Genomic DNA, 22,051 nt, shown 5'->3' with positions numbered 1-22,051 from the left:
TCCTTATAGAAACTCCAGAAATAAACTTTAGGATCAAGGAGAACAAGACATATAACCTTCTTTTATTTATGTTTTTTTCGGTAACTTCTTTCTTTTACTTAATTATCTCCCGAAAAGTCTTACATGTCTGCATAAGATTCAAATTTGATAGCTCGGACGGCTATAGAACTCCTGACAAAATGCTCCCCGTCAGTCCAAGTCAAGCTTCCAAATGAATAATCTCCTTGCACCTTCTGAGTGGAAGAAAAATTTACCTGGAAAGTGAGAATGACACTGGTTGAATTGAAGGATAGGGTTTGAGGTTCAATCTTAATATTAACACCATGAGGAGACTGCACAAGAGCTTTATACACTGAATTAGTAGGGCCAACATTTGTGACGGTTCTTGATATTGTTATGGTCCTTCTAAGATTTGGAATGCAGATAGAGGGGAGATTGAGATCCAGCACAAGGTTTCTTCTCTTCATTGTGCAGGATGTTGCCTTCATGGTCAGATTGGTAATAGCTGAACTGCTGTAGCCCATTGAGCAGAGGAACTGAACATAGTCCTCCGTGCTCATATTGTAGATGAGCCCAGGGTTTGCTGCTCTGTTGGGGTTCACGTGGCCTCCACCAATGTCAAAAGGATCAGCTGGCTTGCGGCTTGCTCCCTCTGCAATTATATTTGCTCCATCTGTCGCGATTTGGGAGGCTGCAACTTTTCCATGGGATTATCACTAACATTGTAAAGGTGAGCATAGTCTTGAAGAAATTAATCTGACTGAAAGACCCACCAGTAGTAATTAGTGCTGATTTTATGGCTGCAGGCGACCAATCTTGGTGTACGGATTTGATGAGTGCGGCTATTCCAGTAACATGAGGACAAGCCATTGAAGTTCCTGATATTATGTTGAAACCATCTCTATTCTCCAGAGATGGTGGATATGCTGCTAAGATGTTCACTCCTGGTGCAGCTATATCAGGCTGCCTCATATTAAATACCAAAGAGGTAACACTTTAATCTTCAAATATTATGAAAGGGAGAAAAGAATATTGTGAACAATAGAGCTTAGGTACTCTCAACATTGATTTACTAATTAAATATTGATAAGGTCCAAAAATGATCTACAAAAGCTATTATATGAGATGAAATTTTGGTTGTCTCATCTCACAAGTACTGATTGCTTCTACGGCTAACCTTGTGCATTGAAATTTATAAATTTCTTTTTGTATGGTAGCATGAGTACAGGACACTGTTAGAAATGACATACCCAAATATTCACTTTGTATTTGCTTCCCTTCCTACTTCCTACTTCCTACTTGCTAATTGATTTGTATTAGAAACTGTTTCTGTTTCAAACACGCCAGGACTAATTAGGGGTGTCAGATCTTATGGGAAACATTTTATCTGAATGTTGTGAAGTTCAGATATCCTTTCCATCTAAATTTTTTGCATATATATATATATGTGTTGTAGTAAAATCAGGAACTGACATGAAAAGCCCCTGTTCTTGTTTGTGAGGGAGATACTATGCTTATGCAGAAAGTTTTCCTTGATTAACTTCATCACTAACAGTTATGCAGGTAGTGACACGGCACTTTTTGTTAATCTGACATTGATATATGAATTTGTATATGCACTTAAACGTTAATAGTATTATTTGACTGTTTGTTTTCTGGTTGATTTAAGCGCATGCACATGTTGACAAGTCAAAATGTGTATTTTTGTGTACATTCAGATACCAATAGAAGATTGACCAAACCTTCAATATAGCTGGGGACAAGGAACTGGGTCCTCTAGAAGAAAAATATGCTACCCTGGGAGATACCCACTTTCCCACAACAGTCCTGGGATGGCTCAGCTTCACAATTGGAGACCTTTAGTAGAAAAAAATGTATCAACTCATGTCAATTATTCATCCACTATAAGTACATATTCACACGATCATCTATCTCCTTACCTTGCCTTTCTGATATAGGAGAGCAACTTGGTTCCTACTTCATAATCTACTTGTATGCAAGGGATGAAATTGCATGAACTGAGAAGGCTATCACGAGACTGAGCATATATGAGTCCGCTTCCTCCTGCCTCCTGTACTGCCAAAGATGCAGATACCATGTCTGGCACATCTGCCACTGAAAAACAGAGTACAACCTTTCCTGTAGCTAACTTTGCATTGAGACTTCCATATTTGCAACCTTTACTGCAAGCTTTAAACAGACTCAAAAGAGAGGATAGGACAGCAAATTGGATATAGGAGGAGAAAAGACGAGTGTCATATAAAGTCTCACCTTTCATCATCTGAAGGATCTATAGCTATGTGTTCCGAGTACACGAGTCCATTGAACCCTTCTTCATGCTCACGTGAACCCATAGATTGACCCTGCAACAAGCATGCAAAGTAAGGAAGATCGGCCTTTTAGATTTTAGGTGATAAGAGGCTGATAACCATGTGATATTACCAAGAGGGTGCGGTTGCTTCCTAGTAGAATGGATGTGGGGAAGGCCCTATCTATGGTGGTTGCTGCAACGGTGATTAGCCAGGGAGCTGTATTCACCATTGTTTGGGAAAAAGGGCCATCATTTCCTGCTGAACATACCACGGTGATTCCCTTTGCAGTAGCATGAAAAGAACCGATGGAAATTGCATCGTATTGACTGGTGAAGGGAAACAATGGAATTTGAATGCCTAATGACAGAGAGAGAATGTCCACTCCATCATGTATGGCCTTGTCAAATGCTTTCAGGATATCTGCATCTGTGCATCCTTCATCCTCTATGGCCCAGCAGGCTTTGTAAATTGCCAAGCGAGCAGAAGGTGCACCACCTCTGGCTATCCCTGCAGCTAGCCCTCTATAGCTTGCTTTCTTGACAAGACGACCTGCAGATGTCGACGCTGTGTGGGTTCCATGACCTATTCCATCTCGCGGGGACAGAAACTCCCTGGTTCCAGTGGTATTGATATTCTTGCTGGTTCCGTGTCTTGTTCCTTTTATGAACCAGCGCGCACCGATCAGCTTTTTGTTGCAATTGGTGGAGTTGAAATGTTCTCCATGTTGGCAAATTCCTTTCCAACGAGATGGAATTTCTTCCATGTTTTTATCATGAAAACTTTCCAACTCTGGCCAAACTCCTGTACAAAATCTGACATCCGGTTATGTATCTGAAGTTCTGAACTTGTTTGGATATAGAGTCGCTAGACTGCATTAAATCTTGTCGTACCTGAATCTATGACACCAATTATTGTCTCTGCACCCATGTTGCTTTCTGAAAAAAGATCTCTTGGATGATGGGAAGAGAGTCCAAGGAAATCCCAACTTCTGGTAGTATGGAGTTTGTGTATGCGATTAGGAATCACTTTCACGACACCAGGTACGTCTGCAGAGAGTTATTAGATTATAATATCTGTTAAAAAAATTCTTAATGTATGAAGTATTGGTTAAGAGAGCTGCACTGCAGCTACCTGCAAATAGTTCTGCCTGAGACTTGGTCAATTTTGCGGCAAACCCTGAAAACCCATGCTTGTAGCTGTAGAGCATCGAAGTTTTTGCTGCTTCTTTGCTTCAATTATCCATTGAGGAAGATGTTTAGCATTTTGATGATTTTGAGTATAATAGACTATATGCTGCTAGCAGTAAGAAGAAGGGTATCCTGAGATCGCACCTTCCTAGAAAGTTAGATAAAACTTTGTGTTGAGACTTTGTAGTAGTTACTGGATCCTCATGTTGTTTCACTCCCATGTATACTATGTACACCTGTGACATTTTTGAGGTCATTACTCTTCCCTCGAAGTAATGTTTTAAACTGTAAGAGAAAACAGATGGAGGCACTCACATTGCTTCTGGCATAAACTAACAAGGCTGAGGTCTGGATATGAACGTAAATCAAAATGAGTTTAAGGAGTACGACGGGCTGGTTTTTGTTTTCCCGCCTTCTTTTTGTACACTTCGTCATCAGTCTGTTGAAAGCAGAAGAAGCTGTTAAGTGATAAATTATCTTGTTAAAAGAATGAATTATATTCAGACTAGAAGCCCACTTTCTTATTTGGTGGTACTTCTTATAGGCAGTATATTAAGAAATCTCAAGGTTTAAAATCTTATAGAAATGGGAATAGGGAGCATCTCATAAGAAGACTTCTTTTGTCTTTCTAATCAATCTAGAGAAAAGCAAGTCAATTAGTGTTAAATCCTCCGACATGATTGAAAGTGTAATATGCCTCAGCATTACCAATGATATAGTCGATCTGCAAGGCATAAAATCCTCAGAAGTTGCAGGTACCCTGGAAGTTGAAATCATCAAAAAGCTTATAACTATAAAGTAAGGACGTATATTGCACACTTTTTCTCGTCGAAACATTAACTTTACTAGGTCCTTGTGAAGTAGTGTACTTCTAGTCCATTATACTGTTTTCAGCAGTAAACCTTCTGAAATTTCCTGATTTTGCAGTCATTTAATTAGCATAAAATAATATAAGAAAACAATCACGTCCGAGTCTCTTTAATTGACTGAGTATCAATGGAGGAGACCATGTCGATCGGTCTGAACTATTTTGTTCACCATCTTGAATGGGCATAGTCTGATGCTGAGCACTATGAAGTGGGCTACCAGCTTCATCAAACCAGTATAGCGTGCCCCCTTCACCAGGTCAGCATAAAACTTGAGGACACCTGAAAGTATACCTACTTCTGGGACTGACATCTATGTTGACTCGGCTTTTACTGGGGAGGACCTGAAGTGTTTATCATCTGGTGAGTGCCTGCTCTTAACAATTAAATCTAATTTATTTTTTCCTGCTATTTATATATTTACATAAATTTTTGTGTGTGTAGAGAATGCCATCTTTTAGCATTTTTAGGTGACTCTAGGTTGGGACCTTAACTTCGGGTAGTCCGGACTCCGGAGGCTAGGCACCTCATTAAAGAGACTGGAAAGGAAAGACCTCTTGCGGGTCGGTGTATTCCTAACATGCTGAGCTCCATCTTGGGAATGTCTTGGGCACCCTGCTACAAAAATTGAATGTTAGTGCTGCTAGTTGAGAATGGTTTCACAAGGGGTTCCATTTGAATTTCGAAGTACTGCATTTTTCCATGTAACAGTGCAGATTAATATTAGGCTGTGCAAGTGCTGGAGGAAAGGTCCATAATTTGCGGCAGGTGCATTCTTACTTATACAGGGGAAAAAGCGAGTCCTAAAAACGCTATATTGTAGAGCATCATATAATTGTAGTAGGCATTGAGAAAATGGATTCTTGTTAAACCATTATTGTGTAGTGGGGTATCTCTTTTTCAGTAGGAGGGGTTTTCACTTTATTAAGTGGGGCTGTTCACCTTTTTTTTTTGAGGACATGGGGAGATATTAGTATTTTGATATCAAGTCACCAACATGTACATCGAAACCAAGCTAAAATGATTAAGCTAATTTCTGCTGTCTTATGAATTGACGCTGATAATTGATAGACAAGTCTGAGAGTTCAAGGGTTTGTTTGCTTTTGTTTTTTTGTTTTTGCTCATTCAAAAAAAAAAAAAAAAAAAATTGTGTATTTGTGGGGGGTAATACTAGTTAACCCTAATGTCCACTGATATGCAATATAAAGAACATATCAGCCATCCAACCCGGATTGAGTCCTGTACTCCTGCCATCAGTATTGTCATTCCAAACCTCAATTACCTGGAATAAACATGTATTTCCATTCAGTTATCTAAAACGATGCGTACTGACAATACTGACCACTCAAAATTCATACCAACTCAAAATCTACCTCGACCAGATTCATAAAACTAAAGAGGAACACGTCTATTTTAATTGGTTTCAATTCCTACAAGCCCAATTATTTGTAAATTGTGCACTGGAGATGCACAACAAACACAAATTTTGTAGTATATTAAATTGTGTGCATTGAGGCATCTCTCTGCAGTATGCACTGCCGAGTGCTGACGGTGTGCATTGGGATGTCACCATCCCATCAGCAGCTAATGGCTTCACCAGACATCAGTGATCACTGATTAGTGTAGCTTTTGTTTGGCAAGCTGTTGTAAGTTTTCAATGAGATCTCCGACATGTGCTGTCCTACAAACATTCATGTGTTCCCTAAGGTTGCACTTCACTTAAAGGTTCATGGTTCAAGAGCATTGGGGTGTGCAAGTTTAGTGTTCAGCGAGCCAAAAACAACAAACAGTGAAAAACTAAATGATTAACAATTTAACATGAATGGCGGTGGATAATTCCTTATGAGTCATTCTACTACTCGTCCACGTTGTTGGAAACCTCTTTACATATGCCCTGTGTCCACTAGGGTGGTGCATATTGACTTCCACCAACAGACTTCTGGTAGTGCATATTGACTTCCACCAACTGAATTTGGGGAGAATGTGACTTAACATTAAGTGGTCCACTGGTCCTTAAGGCTTGCTTTATTCAGGACTGCCAAATTTGCGAACGGCTTCTCCTGTTCTTACACTTTCAGCAACAGGAGAAAGGTTAAAAATGAAAATTCAATAGCTGAATATTGAAATAGCTGCTATTCGCCAAAAATGAAATTGCAAATGGTTCAGACTTCAGACTTACTTCAGAGTCTTCCTTTTACGGGCCTACGGGGTAAAAAGAAGCTACCGGTTTGGCGGATAAAAGTTGTATTTGTCGGCCCTGGGACTATTGGCTACATAAAGCCCATGCACAACGAGAACAATGTAGCCGATTATCCAAGTGGACCTTCAGTAACCGTATGACCTCCATGTAGTGGCATTGTTTTCTGATGCCAACTACATGACTTCAGGAAATTGTATAAAGGGCCTAAATACCATAGATATATCGGAGTTTTGGGGAGGCGAAATGGATGTTTCCAATATACACGGAGCGAAACAGTGTGAAGTTGTCTTTCATTTATGGTGATTGGTGATAGGCACTGGGATATAGTCTCTGGATAATACATAAGACCGTTTAGGTCACATTCTGCTGCATGTCATTTTTCTGGTTGAAGTTTTGAACCAATCAGAGATTCAGAGCAATGGAGGACAAATTGGACATTCGAATCAACACGATCATAATGTGTTGCCATTGCAAACAGCATCTTCAAACCCAAATAATGCATGAAAACTTAATATACAAAAAAAAGGTATCATGTAAAAGGAAAAATGAAAATGAATATACTGAAAGCCAGGTTCACGAACACATTATGAGGCATCAACAGTCACTTGATTTCTTTTTTTTAGTTTTATCAGAATGCACACTGCCAAGAACAAACAGCGTGAGTCGCACCAGCAGTGACCATCAGAACTTCACATCTGTTGTCCATGTTCCTTGCACGCTAGGGTGTTTTGTGACATGTCTTGTTTTCAGCTTCAAAACCTTCCTTCCTAGCGCATTCCTTAGTCTGGTTGCATGTAGCAGTACTTCTTCTGGATCAAGATTCTTCACACATACTACACGCTCATTCTTGTTCTCTGGCGGAGGGAAAATGATTTAAAAGCACTTTTGAGTCTTCAAAATTATATAGCTCAGTAAAAACATAATAGGTAGCAAAAGCATACAGGAAAGAGGTAAAGCACACGTCAAGAAACGTTAAAATGCATAGGATCCAGGATTGGTTCAGGCAGGTAAAGCCACAGGAAGTCATGGAACAACTTGAATTAAAGAAGGGGGTGAACAGGAAAAAAGTACAATCCAACATTCCAACCAGAGAGCACCAATTCAACCAAAAACCAACCCTAAAATGATTGTTTCTGAATGTCAGTGTTTGCCCTGAAGCCAGAAAGGCGAAAATTGAGCATTTGAGATTCAAAAAGCTAAAAATAATTTTCTTCTCTTTTACTGTTGACAGAAAAGTTCAGCCTACGATATGTTGACTGATTACAAGCAATATCAGCACTATCGAAATGAGGCAGGTTAGTAAGACACTGTAACCACTAATTAGAAGTCTGGAGTTGATTTCATAATTATACGCTATAAATTAAGTACGCGTAAGAATAAAGGAGGGGAAGAAGAAAAATTAAGTAGAAGTATATTCAGTGGCGGAGCCAGGAAATTTCTCCAGGGCGGCTACCGGCCTAGTGTAAAGTGCTAGGAGGAACCCATTTGAGGTAGTGACAGAATGACCTCCACTACATACTTCTACTAGCAATGTTTCTTACTTTGCCTCTCTTTGATTCAATTTTGGATTATGCTCACTCCAAAAATTATTTTAATTTATTTTCGAGCATGAAGGCCTTTGTTTTACTTTGTAAAGTACTGGGGAAAGCAAGCCTTAGTCCACTACTTCCTGGCGTCGACGAGAAATGACAGCATCGAATGCATAAATAGAGTCACCTGGGCAAACCAAACCTCCTCCTAATGCCTAGCTAGGTGGGCCTAAACAAGTACTACTAATTTAGTTTTTGTCCCAAGTTGAGGGGGGGCCTACGCCCTATCTGGCCTCTACATGGCTCCGCCACTGAGTATATTGACCAATGGTTAAAAGCGACAGACCAAATATAGGCAATATAACATAAGGGAAAACCTAATATGCAAACTTTGCTTCATTGAAATGAAGAAAACTGCAAACATCACTTAACTAAAGAGAAAAATTGGAATTTGAAACTGTAAAAAAAAAAAAATAGAATAACTAATTATGACACAGAGCAATAGGTAGACAACATCTCATATTCATGTATGTGTCTTCATGTATTAATTGCAAGTAGCTCCACGTAATAAGTTATAATGCGATGACAGTATCTCAGGGATGGTCAAGACTGTAGCGAAGAATAACTACAGTATAATCTTATATACCACATAAACATAGAAGATAGAGTAAGGATTCAACAACTTACTATATAGGGCTTTTAAATGTGGATGCTGACCGCGAATGTGCTCAGTAACCACCTCTAACTGAGGATTTTCCTCTTTGAACTTTGGTAAATGAGACTCCATAAATGCCCTGACATTTCATCAGCCTATTTGTTAAACAAGAACACAGGTGTAGGTCTAAAACTAGAGATACTACTCTCGAAAAGATAAGATTAAAATCTGGTTTGGATAGTTTAACATAATCCAATACAATGAATAAAGATCGAACCTGATACCACGGCTACTTCCACCCCAGTCAGAAAAGCTAACAGTGAGCCTCTGAAGTTGCCAAACACCTCTTAGTGCCATCACACTTGAAAAGTATTACCTTTGTAAACAACATAAAGAGATAAATTATTAAAGCTATAATAATAATTAGTGCATAACAAGGTTTTAGCTGATTTATTATTTATTTTAATGAGAAACAAAAAAGAGTACCTCACTTGAGCTTTCTTCTGTAGTTGCCGAGAGTGTTAAACCCTCAAAGTCTTCATTTTTCCCCAGAACAAAGCAGGGCTTCGTTGTGGGCTTACTTTTTGGTACGGGCTTCTTTTCAAAATTATTGGATGGGCTTAGTTTGCTTCTTACCATGTTACTAGCCTCTTTGTACGTGTCTCCACCACGTTAATAATCTCCAATTTTATTTTATTTTTCATTAATTTATGAATGTGAAACTACTATGTTACCCCTGCAAAAAGACAAAATAAAAAAATAAAACAAAAAAATAGCATGAATTGTAATATTCGTGTTTGGAAAGGGGCAAAATCGGAAAAAAAATTTAATGGCGTGATGAATTCACTGTTGAAGCCCTTTTCTTTAAAGAAGTTAGATTCATTAATTTCTAGATGTTATTTTACCATTTTACCTATCCAAAAGACAAAAAAAAACAAATAAAAAAATAGCATTCCAAAAATATTTGTGTTTGGAAAGGGGCAAAGTTGGAAAAAAAAATTAATGGCGTGATGAATTCACTGTTGAAGTCCTCGTTTTCTTTAAAGAAGTTAGATAATTTCTAGATGTGAAACTACCATTTTACCCCTGCAAAAGACAAAATAAAAAAATAAAACAAAAAAATAGCATGAATTGTAATATTTGTGTTTGGAAAGGGGCAAAATTGGAAAAAAAATTAATGGCGTGAAGAATTCACTGTTGAAGTCTTGTTTTCTTTAAAGAAGTTAGATAATTTCTAGATGTGAAACTACCATTTAATCCCTGCAAAAGACAATAAAAAAATAAAACAAAAAAAAATGGCATGAGCTGTAATATTCGTGTTTGGAAAGGGGCAAAATTGGAAAAAAAATTAATGGCGTGATGAATTCACTGTTGAAGCCCTCGTTTTATTTAAAGAAGTTAGATATATCATATTATGACGGTGGCAGATTAGTAAGATTCCGACAGAATGGACAAGGTACGGTGTCAAAGAATTGGGTGCGATGCTACGTTCACTGAAGATGACAACCCTGATGATTCTTGCACTTATCATGCCTCTGTAAGTTTTTTTTTAATTATTTTCTCATCAGCATCACTAACCATTTGTGTTTACTAACGTTTTCTTTTTTTTTTTTGAATGTATGGGATTGATGGATGGATTTCGTCAGGGAGTAAGTGAACTATTTAAATGAGTTTGTTTTTTCTTGATTTCTGTTACTCAAAAAGTTTGTTGTAATGTATGCAGCCCATTTTTCATGATGGTAAGAAAGAGTGGAGCTGTTGCCACCAAAAAAGTCATGATTTCAGCTTATTTTTAGCCCTCCCTGGGTATGTCTTTTGTTCATTATGTTAATTTCTGCTACATTTACCATATTCAATTTCGACAGAACATACGACAGACGTTATGATACAATGTAGAAAGAGGCCAGTAAAAAGAATTGTAAAATTAACCCAACTTCTTAGTGTTATCCATCAAAGTGAATTTGGAATTGACTAAATTTTTCTGGACACCATCTCCTCCACTAGAGATCATATTCTTCTAGCTCTGCCAAGTGCCAATTGTAGCCTCATATCAGAATGGAAGTGCACAGTTCTATCAGGAAGGCAATTCGCAGATTTAGAATGGAGGTGGCAATTTCGGAAATCTCAGATTTATCTGTTTTTCGTGTGCCAATGATCTATGTGTCAAGCCACAAAGTATAACTGTATAATTGAAATATTAAAAGCTTTTAGCTAAATTCCTTATAACACCATGGATTGCTATCGCTCCTTCAACTGGCCATAGGCCACACTGTTTTGTCATTCTATTGTTTTTATAGCAAGAAAAGTTCGTATTATTTTAGTTTTTTTTCTTCATAGTTGGTTTTTCTTTTTTGATCGATGTACAACTATTTTGTGCCTACGTTTTACCTGTGGCAACTTTTTCATTCTCTTCTTGTAAATCTGAAAGTTATGAATTTAGCATCTTTTTGGGAAAGACTGCTTTTTCTTTTTCCCCAGCTATATGGAAATCAGTCTTTGAGATAATGTTTATAATAAATATAGCTAACCCGCAGGCCTTCACATCATCCATATAAATTCATGTGTTGGGAAGAGTGCATTTCTTTCTTCTTCCTTTTTTTTAAAGAATAAAAGAAAATCTGTTATGAGTAGTATCTCAACTATTTATTAGGGTTTCTAAATATGATTCTGTGGACGTATCTATGAATAACAGTTGCTCAAAAAAATTTCTATTAATGAAGATGCAAGACAGGTAAACACACAACTGAGAAACTGGTGATAACAAAGGCTGTTTCTACTACAATGAAGCCGATTCCCTCTCCACTGGACAGTGCATCATCGAAAGCGGCTTGCTCAAGATGCAAACAAGGATTCTTTTGCTCAGAACATGGTATAGAGAAAGTGTTGATCTTATTTTTATGCGCTTTGTTTATTTACTTTCTGCGAGCAATAGCGAGATGTTAAAAGGAGGTCCTTCTTGTGCTGTTGATGTGGCGATTTTTCATTAATGCGGTCTCAAAAGATTAAACAATTGACCGAGATTGGAAGACTTCATCCAAAATCACTCTTTTGAAAATTTCCCCACATTCTGACACTAGAATTTTATACAATCTATAATAGAAGGTCTAAAACCAATCTGTAGTGATTTTTTCCCTATATTCTGACATGAGAACTTCATACATTTATATTATAAGGTATGATGGTAGGAAAGGTTATGACCCAAAAAAACAATGTACTTAGAATGCCATGGAGAAAGCTCGACCCTTGCGTTGTGAGTAAATATCCTGATTTGGTTGTGGTTTTAGATTGATTAGATCTGATTCTTTTCATACATTGAATTGGTTCCCATTTTCAATGCTCCCATCTATACATCATGGGAAAGAGAATCCTTCCATCCGGCCAGATACTTTTTGTTATATCTTTGACTTTGCTTATTAAGGAATCTCATGAGTACCTTGAATCAAAGCTTCTTTAATGCTCTCTAGCTCATATTCTTGAGTCCCAAGCACATGCATTCCTGTGTCAAGGGAGCATCATGCTGTCTTTAATGGATCATTTTTCCAAGTACAAAATTTGATTTAAATTGTTTAGAACAGGAATGATATTTTGGTATAGAATTCTTTTTTGTTTAAAATGAGAACTCTGATTAATTGGCAAACAGATGGGGACCGAAATAATAAGTTGAGTCTTTCTTCCCCCCAGGTTCACAACCTAAAGAAGAAAACTCAAAACCTCTGAATGCTCCAGTTATACCTGTGGATAACAATGTCGATGTTCCGAAACATGATCCTGCTCCAGTGAAGAAGATAGTTGGTCTGAACGAGCCTCAGACTTGCAGAAACAAAGGATGTGGTAAAACCTTTAAAGAAAAGGACAACCATGACACTGCGTGTAGTTACCATCCTGGACCTGCTGTTTTTCACGACAGGATGCGAGGAGTAAGATCTTTTTGCCTCTATATATTTCCCGAGCAATTTTTGGTCACGAGGACTTGCAGACTTGTTTCTTTCTAAAGTTGATGCGCCTTTCTTTGCCTATTCTTTTCAGTGGAAATGCTGTGACATTCATGTGAAGGAGTTTGATGAGTTTATAGATATACCTCCTTGTGCAAAGGGGTGGCACAATTCTGATCCAGTGTCATAAGCAGCAATTGTTAGGAGGAAATACAGCAAGTTTATTTGTGACGATCTAATGTTTTTGTTAAGTGCTGCTCAACATGTCCATGGATGTGTCTCTAAAACCTATTTTTGTACCCGTTCTTCAAGAGCTGGGGGTCTAATTCTGTTGTAGATCTTGTGTTGTAATTCTGTTGTAGATCTTGTGTTGTAGTTCTTGTGTTTGAACGTTGAACTGACATCTAAAATACTTTGCTGTGTGGATGAAAGGAGCTTTTATCCCTGGTAGGACGTTATATTTTTGGCCACATTCATTTTCTTTTCAAAGTTTTCTACACCATTAAACTGATGACAATGTGTATATGGTTTTGATGTGTAATCTTTTGTTATTATTATTTTTTTCATAGAACATACCAGCTACTTTAAGTTAAGAATTGCAGTTTGCGCTTCAGGGAATGCCACCCTTGGTTTGGGTAAGATACTTTCTCTTATCATTCCGCCATGGAGAAATTGCCATAAAATACCCACTTTTTACTTTTAATATTTTCATGTAATGTGAGCATGCATGAAATTTTTTATTCCTTCGTTAGTAAAATAGTATGACTGGGATATCTTTGCTGAAGGATGCAAAAGCAGCTAAACTTGGCATTACGTCCTCGAGATTGTACTATTTTTTCTCAGGAATTTCTCATAGGGAAAGACTTCCATCCATCGGGCATAATGTTCTTGTTTTTCTTTGGAAATGGGTTTATTAGTAAAACTTGAAAATACCATTTCTTTCTGATAATTATTATGAAATGGTTAACTGAAATATGAATGAATATAGTGAAAAACTTAAAAGAACACTTTGAATAGGAAATGAAAGTACTCCCCAAAATGACTTCCTTTGATATCAAGAGTTGGCATTTTTTTTGGTTGCTATGAATCGAACAACCGCCTGTAGTTCCAATGAATTATCTTACCATCTACCAGAGTACCAGCTGGCTTGGATAATACCGTAATAAGCTTTTCATGCCATTGTCAAATTTGTTATCTGGTTTCAGTCCATACATCCAGTAATTCCTCGCAACCTTGTCCAAGCTCAGGTTGGAGCTTTGGGAGTGGCTTGTTTTACTGAAAATAATTTCAAACTGCCAAATAATACAAGTTTGTTGGGTAAACTTAACGTTTCCAATTGCGAATTTTGGTGGGGGAACAAAAAATTCTTAGAAATATCCAATTCTAAAAACGTACTTAGGTATCAAACGGAACATGTAAATGATAGAGGCTTTTATCTCCATCTGATATTAGCTAAGCAATGGAGTAGCTACATGCCTCCTTTGGGCTACTATGGCTTTAATGGATTTTCTTCACAACCCTTTCTATGTGGTAGCCATTGTGATAACTGTGTGTATAGCTCCATAAAACTACACTCACGTTCTTCCTAGAATCGTGGTAACAAACTTGACTAGATCAAATGACAGCAGTTCCTAAAGACTAGGACTTTATTAACAAACTAAATCTTATCATTTCCTCCCTTAAACTAAACTGCCGCCTAGGCGGGCATCTAGTTTATCTTTGGCGCATCACAAACTCCCGGTTTCTTTCGAGCTCCGAAATGTCTCTAGCTTGAGTGGTTTGGTAAATATATGCGCTATTTTTCTTTGTTTGTACAACAATACTTGATCTCGCACAACTCCTTCATTTACGGATCACGTAAGAAATGGAAACGCACATCAATGTGCTTGCTCTGCCGTGCATCCGGATTCCTTGATAACTTTATTGTTGAGCTATTGTCACAAAAGATGGCGGGACTCTCCGCCATTATAACCAATCTTCTTTAACACCCTTTTCATCCAAACCAACCGACAAGTGCATGCTGCAGCAGCAACAAACTCTGGTACTTAGTGTAACTATCGGTTGCTTCGAGAAGACACGCGCCTTCTTTGCTCCACTTAAAATAAAAGCATACGGCGTGCTCTTTCTATCTTCCACACACCCCGCATAATCACTATCATGAAGCCAACCAATTCCTTATGTCCTCCTTTCGATAAAGAATACCAAATCCAATGGTTCCTTGCAATGGATATGTTTTTGGAAAAATTTTTAAGCTCGAGAAAATTTGACATTTGGCAATAAATGAAGTTTAGCCACTGCGTAAAAGCGGTGGTTTTACAAGTCAAATATATTTACAAATAGTCAATTTAGAAAAGTTCCGTGCGAGAAAGGTGTCGAGTTAATGCCGTTGAAGAATTAAAATATGAAGTTTAGATCGAGAAAGATCAGCTCAATGCCTTAGAGAAAAATAATGAAGGCTGAATTTGAAAATTTTCGGCTCGGAAAATTTTTTAAGTAGAAAGTTCGACACAATGCCTTAGAAAAATAATGAAATTGCCCGAAAATTTTTATTTCGGAAAATTTTTACGTAGAAAGTTGACACAATGCCTTAGAAAAATAATGAAAGGCCGAAAATTTTCGCTCGGAAAATTTTCACGTGAAAAGTTGGTGACAATGCCTTAGAAAAATAATAAAGGCTGTCATATAGTTTCGCTTGAAACGGAAAGAGTTGTACGAGTTGTATAAACAAAAACTGATAAGGAACCATTGGCTTTTTCCAACCCAATGATTATGTGATTGCGTGAATGTAATACAAATTCTTTTTTTTTTTTTCTTTTTTTTTAATAAAGTATGTATTGGCTATTGAATATCATTGTGATGTTAGATAACATACCTATGGAAAACTGACAATGTTGTTGAATTATATAGATGACACGAAATAGAATGAAACGCCCCCAATGCTAACTTTAAGCTTACAACATTAGATTGAGCGAAAAAATGCTCCGATCTGCGATTTAAAGCGAAGCGGGGCACTTCATCGGATGTGGACATAAGAAAACAGTGGACTAAAAGCGGCGTAAAATCGTTCAATTTAGGCGGACGAAAGTAAATGTGGTAAGTTAAATTCGTTTTTGTGTCGTAGCGATAATCGACTAAGCGGCGTAAAAGCGTTCAACTTAGGAATGTGAAATTAAGCGTGGTAATTTCGTCGGATTTTATCGTAGCGATAGTAGCGACTAAGCGGCGTAAAAGCGTTCAAACTTAGGCCGACAAAGCTAAAGCGGTAACCGTTCGGATTTTGGTGTAGCGATAGTAATGAACTAAGCGGCGTAAAAGCGTTCAACTTATGAAATTAAGCGTGGTAATTTTTTTCGGTTTTTTATCGTAGCGATAGTAACGACTAAGCGAGCGTAAAAGCGTTCAAACTTAGACTGGCAAAGCTAAACGCGGTAACTTCGTCAGATTTTGTTGTAGCGATAGTAATGAACTAAGCGAGCGTAAAAGCGTTCAACTTAGACTGACGAAATTAAACGTGGTAATTTCGCCCGGATTTTTGTTGTAGAGATAGTAACGACTAATGGCGTAAAAGCGTTCAACTTAGGACCGAAATTAAGCGTGGTAATTTCGCCGGATTTTGTTGTAGCGATAGTAACAACTAAGCGGCGTAAAAGCGTTCAACTTAGATAGTGAAATTAAACGCGTGGTAATTCGCGCCGATTTTGTTATAGCGATAGTAGCGAACTAAGCGGCGTAAAAGCGTTCAACTTAGGACCGGCGAAATTAAGCGTGGTAATTTAAGCCGGATTTTAATAAATAGCGATTATAAGGTTAAGCTAAAACCAAAATCATGCCATTGGGCGAAGTGAAATAAGCTGCTTCTTTATTGATTTCAAAGTCTTAAAAATGCAAAGATAACAACGGAAAATACATGCAGGCGGTAACAAACTAAATATTGTATTTATTTTATTTCTCGGGATAGCGGAAAAACACAACTAAAATCTACTTATAGAACTTGCGGATGAAGCATTCCACGGCTTATCGAGAACATTCCCATCTAAATCTCGGAGAAAATAAGATCCTTTGGTAGGCGATCTATGATGTATGGACTGTCGGTTTTCTCCAAATTTACGGAATCTATCAACCTCGTCTTTCGACGAGTACCGATCATCTTTCTCAAACACTTTAAGTCGAACTTTCTTGTCATATTTTCGTTTCATATCGCTTGATAGCTGAATTAAGCGTTGAAGACCAACATCTCTTGTCTCATCTATCAAGGCTTTGGCTTGAGCAAGTGCTTGATCATTTGACTCTAATTCCACGTTAGAAGTTCGTGTGGTTGGTGTCATCAACTCGTAGGCAAGACCGCTTCGAATTACCGTAAGCAAGATTAAGCGGAGAAAATCCGGTTGAATGCTTAGGTGTGGTTCGATAAGCCCACATAACCGCGAGGAAGTTCCTTAACCCAATTTCCTTTGGCTGTTGAAGTGGAAATCCGGCAGCATTGCAAGAATGGATTTGTTAGTAGCCCGGCTTGTCCATTAGCTTGAGGATGGTATGGTGCGAAATTGTGACTAATCTTCAAGTCGAGAACAAAGCTGTCGAATTTCTTGGCATCAAATTGTTTGCCATTGGCCGGAAGTCAATGATGTTGGAATACCGAAGCGACAAACAATGTCTCGCCATAAGAATTTTTAACATCGGAAGCATGGATGGGCTAAGGGCATAGCCCGGCCCACTTCAGTAAAATAATCGATTCGCGGCGAGTAAAAGCGAACTTAACACCGCCGGGAGCTTTAGGAAGAGGACCGGCGATGTCAAGACCCCACTTTGCAAGCGCCAAGGGCTCAAAATTGGATGAAGTTCCGTTCTTTGGAAGATTTCCCATGTTAGCATATTTCGACAAAGGAACACACTTCTCGGACAAGCGCTTAGCATCCTTTTGCATGTCACGGCCACCGGTATCCTTGTGTCATTGCTCATGGCGAGACTTCGCCCAGGAGTGGTTCCCACATAGGCTGAATGAATTTCCTCCGGGGCGAAGCAAACCTTGAGCTCTGCTGAGACAACGAAGCATAGGGTTAAGACTTGTGCCTTTGCGATAAAGTTGCAACAGACCGTTCGAAGTCGATATGAGACAATATTTCCAAGCATCGCGTTTTACACGATCACCCACTTTATGATCGGGAGGCAAGATATGATCATGTAAATATGTGATATAAGGAAGACGCCAATCATCTTCGTCACAAGGTGTAAGTGGAAAACTTAGCTCTATATCAGGGAACCTCGGAGCATTGTCAGCTTCATGATCGTCGTCGGTATGAACCGAGACAATATCATTAAATGAGGATCATTGTGGTCATCGATAGCATAAGTTAATGGATCAAAGCGTTTTTCTGCAATGACGACTTGATTATCAAGATCACGCTTTGCGTTTAAGTAAGCCACAGGGAGATATCAAATTGGCATAACGTGATTCCTCGAAAATGTCTTGATGAAAAAACAACTCGAAAGTGATGTACATATCGCGCACATCCTCGATGGACGGATCGATACTCGGTTCCTTTTGAAATTCAATGGTTATCGGCGAGGCTTATCGACTTAAGCTGCCGGATAAATAAGCAAGAGAATCCGCATGTCGCGACGTCATGGCCTGCGGATTTAACAATCTTGATAGAATCAAAATTTCGAGCAATCCGATGAATTAAGTCCACATAAGCCGCCATTCTATCGTCCACGAAGCTGCATACGATCCACCAAAGCGGCTAGCGACTAACTTAGAATCTGTGAATAATTGTAGCTTAGTAAGCCTAAAAGTGAAGAAGCGGTCGCCAAAGCCGCAAATTTAACCGTACTTTCGGCCTCATTATTTGAAGCGTCAAAACCCAAACGCAGCGACTTCTCAATTTTTCTCCATTCGGGTTGCAAAATTACACCCAATACCGAGCCATATTTATTATGCGAACCATCGATGTAAACAATCCAACAATCGAGGAGACATCGATAAGTTTGGCAAATCATCATCCACGAGAGAGGTAATGGCGTGTTGTCGGCGACATTCTCTTCGTCAATCTAATGTAGCGTCGGACATAAGAATATCCTCAATTGGAAAATCAGCCATTAAGCGAAGCCAAAGTTTGTCCTTTCGGTTATGCGAGTTTCAAACACAATGCTATATAAAGCTTAAGGTAACTTTCCCATTTCTGCGGCGACTTGATTCACGAAGCATTCGCGAAAAAACTTTCGCGATGGATATTCATTATAAACTTTGACGACTTCGTCCACGGAAATAAGGTTTAAGGAGGCGTCGAGGGCGGCATGAACCAAAGCCAATGCAATTTTCTCCACTTTCGAGAATATCTTGATTGTAAAGAGTCTTGCTAACAAAGAATATAGGGGCGACCATCACCACCGTTGACAAATAAAGGCGGCACTACGGCATGATCGATTGGCGGCTAAATCTGAACCTATAGGTCGCCCCGTTCTTTGGGGCTTAAAGCGGAGGTTGGACTAAGTATGCTTTCAAATGGCGAAATGCAACTTCCACGGTCCTCGATCAAATTCTTCTGCGTCTTTCAATGTTTGGAAAAATGGCGGCATCGATCGAATCTAGAGAGATAAAGCGATTTAGGGCGACCAAAGCGTCCCGTAAGTCGTTGAATTTCTTTCTTTGACGTCCGGAGAAGGCATTTCAAGGATAGCTTCGAATCGATCGGATTTGCTTCAATTCAGCGTCTAGTCATCATGTATCCTAAAATTTACGGATGATAAACCCGAAGAACACTTAGCGGATTCAAAGCGCATGTTGACATTGGAGATCTGTCGAAAACGACTTGCAAATCGATAAGGTGATCGGTGCTTACGTAGATTTAACAACCATGTCGTCGATGTATGCCATTGTCTTTCAAAGTAGGTCGAAAAGAAAAATAGTGTTGACTAGCTTTTGATATGTGGCTCGTTTTTTCAGACCGAAAGGCATTACGGTAACGATAAAATGCCTTGGTGCGTAATGAATCTGATGAACTCTTGGTCCTCAATGAATAGCGGAATCGATGATAACGGAATAAGCATCAAAAAAGACAAATGCGAAAACCGGATGTTGCATCGACCATTTCGGATATACGAGGCAATGGATACGGATGAACCGGACAAGCCTTATTGAGATTTGTGAAATCGATACAAACACGTAATTTGCCGTTCTTTTTAGGCCTTTGCGACAACATTTGACATCCATGTTGGATAAGTCCGCGGGCCTTATAAAGTTAACGGACAAGAGGCGGTCGATTTAGATCTTTCACTTTCATCTTTCTATCGGGGGCCATCCGCCGAGGCTTTTGTCGAATTTGGTTTTGCATTAGGATCAATGTCGAGTTTATGACAAGCCACCGAAGGATCTATACCGGGCATTTGCTCTATTAAGCCAAAGCAAACACATGCTTATTCTTCCGTAATAACAAAATAAGCTCTTGTCTCTCCTCTTACGGAAGTTAAATTTGAAATAAAAGTAGTTTCTTCGGGGAGTTGGCCAATTTGAACTTCTAAAAGTGGATCATATGTCGGGGTCCTTCAACATTTCTATTGGCGGAGTAAACCGAAGGTCGGGATCTTTTGTAATTGCTATTTTTAGCGGTTGGAACTTCGGAATAGTTAGATCAACAACCGGACTTCTTATAATCATCGAGAACATTGTCGTGGCAAATTAGAGATGCGGTTGATCATTGCCAAGCCTTACAAACTTTTATTGAATGGGAACTTGATGGCTTGATGATATGTTGAGGCGACGGCTTCCATATAATGAATCAATCTCGACCAAGGATGACATTGTAAAGGGGATTTACAATCCATCAATAAGAAATCAATATTGACTTCATACGCATAAGAGTGACCCGGGAGAGACACCTTTCAATGCAATGAGTAAGCGGTACCATCAAAACCAACGATAAAAGCATTTTTAGGGGTGACCAAGTTATCAATAAAAGGAATCTTGCGATAACACCCAGAAAACATGGCGCTTAATTTGAACTACGGTGTCGATCATTATCGTTGTACACGATACAAGCGATATCAGCTTGATTATCCGCACGGCATCATAATGAGGAACATGCACACCCATTAGATCTTGGTGATTGAAACATAATGGTTCATCTTCAATAGTCTCCGTCACGAAAACCTTCCGCGAAATTGATCCAGTTAACCGTACCAATTAGGCGGATATTTGACTTTAGAGCGGCGAAGCAGTTTTTCGTAGTAGTATTGGACAATGAATCAATGATGACATGTCCAACCTTAATGACATTGTGATCGAGTGATAGTTAAAGCTTGAGTTGTTACTTTCTTCGCACATATTGATCAAGCTTCCCATTCGCACAAGCTTTTCAATTCTTCCCTTAAAGACCGACAATTTCCGTCTCATGACCATAATCATTATGAAATTTGCACCATAATGATTTATCACGGTTGATTTAGTGTCGTCGGCGCCAAGGGAAACGGGCGGATGAAGCGGAGACTCTTATCCTTGATTTTTGTCGTAAACTACGCGATATTTGGTATTAAGCGGAGTTAATTCAAAATCGGTAAAAGGCTTTCGATCTCGCTTTCGTGGAGTCTTCTTTCTTATCTGAAGGCTTATTTGGGTTCTTTGTTGATCAAAAGTCGGATTCTTACGTTTATTTCGCTGATCATTGAAATCCTTTCCTTTATTATCTTTGTCACGAGAAGTTCGAAGCGGCCGTGTCGTCTTCAACATTGATAAATTGTTGAACTTCGGCTGGTATAACGACGTCGGGAAGATGGAATATCGAACAAGAGAGTTGTATAACCCATCTTTATCAAACAAGATAGCTTCTTTAAAAGCGTAAACCACCATTAGATCGGATTGCTTTCGAAATCTCAGCTGCGGCAAAAGCGAAAGCTTAGCGATAAAACTTCTGGAGAGTTTTCTCCGTTGTTGCTTGATGTTGAAAAGAACTTCGGACTCCATTTGGGCGTTTGAGATTATGATGAAAACGTCTTGAAAACTTTTCGGTTAAGTCCTTGAATCGACGAATGAAGCGGAGGTAATTAAGCTAAACCATACCAACGCTTCCCCTTTTTAATGTAGAAGGAAAAGTTTGCATTTTAAAGCGTCATCACCTCGATAAAACCCAGTTTGTTTGTGAAATTAATCACATGAAGCATAGGGCAACCCTCGACATCATCATATTGATCAAACTACGGTTGTTTGAAGTCTTTGTTATGAGTAGCCCTTTGAATGGCTAGAGAAAATTTGTCCAAAATACCATCTTCATTTGCCAGATTTTCTAGTGTCGATTCAAAAGGATCATTTGTCGAAAGAGCTTTTTTAATCATTTTCGACCGTTGAGGAGTCATCGAGATCCGTATATCTGTTTGATCG

The 22,051-nt window shown here is 38.7% G+C and overlaps 3 protein-coding genes and 1 long non-coding RNA gene across 9 annotated transcripts; 2 read left to right on the top strand and 2 right to left on the bottom strand.

Moving 5' to 3' along the window:
- Nucleotides 1-33: 33 nt before the first annotated feature.
- On the bottom strand, nucleotides 34-5,467 carry LOC147514176 (subtilisin-like protease SBT3.10). Of its 4 annotated transcripts, none has more exons than XM_086597608.1 (12): nucleotides 4,920-5,467; nucleotides 4,208-4,223; nucleotides 3,815-3,938; nucleotides 3,644-3,735; nucleotides 3,444-3,541; nucleotides 3,203-3,358; nucleotides 2,443-3,113; nucleotides 2,272-2,363; nucleotides 1,941-2,183; nucleotides 1,743-1,857; nucleotides 774-963; nucleotides 34-691 (listed from the first exon to the last, which is right to left on the bottom strand). In XM_086597608.1, exons 3-12 carry the CDS (start codon nucleotides 3,932-3,934, stop codon nucleotides 120-122), a joined length of 2,349 nt encoding a protein of 782 aa, XP_086453734.1. In that variant the 5' UTR covers nucleotides 3,935-3,938; nucleotides 4,208-4,223; nucleotides 4,920-5,467; the 3' UTR covers nucleotides 34-119. The 4 variants fall into 4 exon arrangements, with proteins under 4 accessions (XP_086453734.1, XP_086453733.1, XP_086453735.1 ...); XM_086597607.1 differs by lacking the exon at nucleotides 4,920-5,467 and adding an exon at nucleotides 4,319-4,816; XM_086597609.1 differs by lacking the exon at nucleotides 4,208-4,223.
- On the top strand, nucleotides 4,589-5,416 carry LOC147514177 (uncharacterized). The gene is made up of 2 exons (XR_015215921.1): nucleotides 4,589-4,728; nucleotides 4,810-5,416. It is a non-coding gene; the product is annotated as an uncharacterized LOC147514177 (long non-coding RNA).
- A 1,507-nt stretch (nucleotides 5,468-6,974) lies between the features above and the next one.
- On the bottom strand, nucleotides 6,975-9,374 carry LOC147514175 (mitochondrial ribosomal protein L51/S25/CI-B8 family protein). Of its 2 annotated transcripts, none has more exons than XM_086597611.1 (4): nucleotides 9,236-9,374; nucleotides 9,027-9,125; nucleotides 8,782-8,888; nucleotides 6,975-7,419 (listed from the first exon to the last, which is right to left on the bottom strand). In XM_086597611.1, exons 2-4 carry the CDS (start codon nucleotides 9,104-9,106, stop codon nucleotides 7,247-7,249), a joined length of 360 nt encoding a protein of 119 aa, XP_086453737.1. In that variant the 5' UTR covers nucleotides 9,107-9,125; nucleotides 9,236-9,374; the 3' UTR covers nucleotides 6,975-7,246. The 2 variants fall into 2 exon arrangements, with proteins under 2 accessions (XP_086453737.1, XP_086453738.1); XM_086597612.1 differs by having other exon boundaries at nucleotides 9,241-9,289.
- Nucleotides 9,375-10,151: 777 nt separating this feature from the next.
- PBS2 (cysteine and histidine-rich domain-containing protein RAR1) lies at nucleotides 10,152-13,222 on the top strand. Of its 2 annotated transcripts, XM_086597604.1 has the most exons (6): nucleotides 10,197-10,286; nucleotides 10,396-10,398; nucleotides 10,473-10,555; nucleotides 11,470-11,618; nucleotides 12,431-12,666; nucleotides 12,776-13,222. In XM_086597604.1, the coding sequence occupies exons 1-6, from the start codon at nucleotides 10,197-10,199 to the stop codon at nucleotides 12,869-12,871; spliced, it is 657 nt and encodes a 218-aa protein (XP_086453730.1). In that variant the 3' UTR covers nucleotides 12,872-13,222. The 2 variants fall into 2 exon arrangements, with proteins under 2 accessions (XP_086453729.1, XP_086453730.1); XM_086597603.1 differs by lacking the exon at nucleotides 10,396-10,398 and having other exon boundaries at nucleotides 10,152-10,286.
- Nucleotides 13,223-22,051: the final 8,829 nt, after the last annotated feature.

The sequence above is a fragment of the Coptis chinensis genome, chromosome 3 (genome assembly GCF_015680905.1).
Source record: "Coptis chinensis isolate HL-2020 chromosome 3, ASM1568090v1, whole genome shotgun sequence".
In the NCBI taxonomy this organism is placed as follows: domain Eukaryota; kingdom Viridiplantae; phylum Streptophyta; class Magnoliopsida; order Ranunculales; family Ranunculaceae; genus Coptis; species Coptis chinensis.
This window is presented reverse-complemented; position numbering and strand designations above follow the sequence as displayed.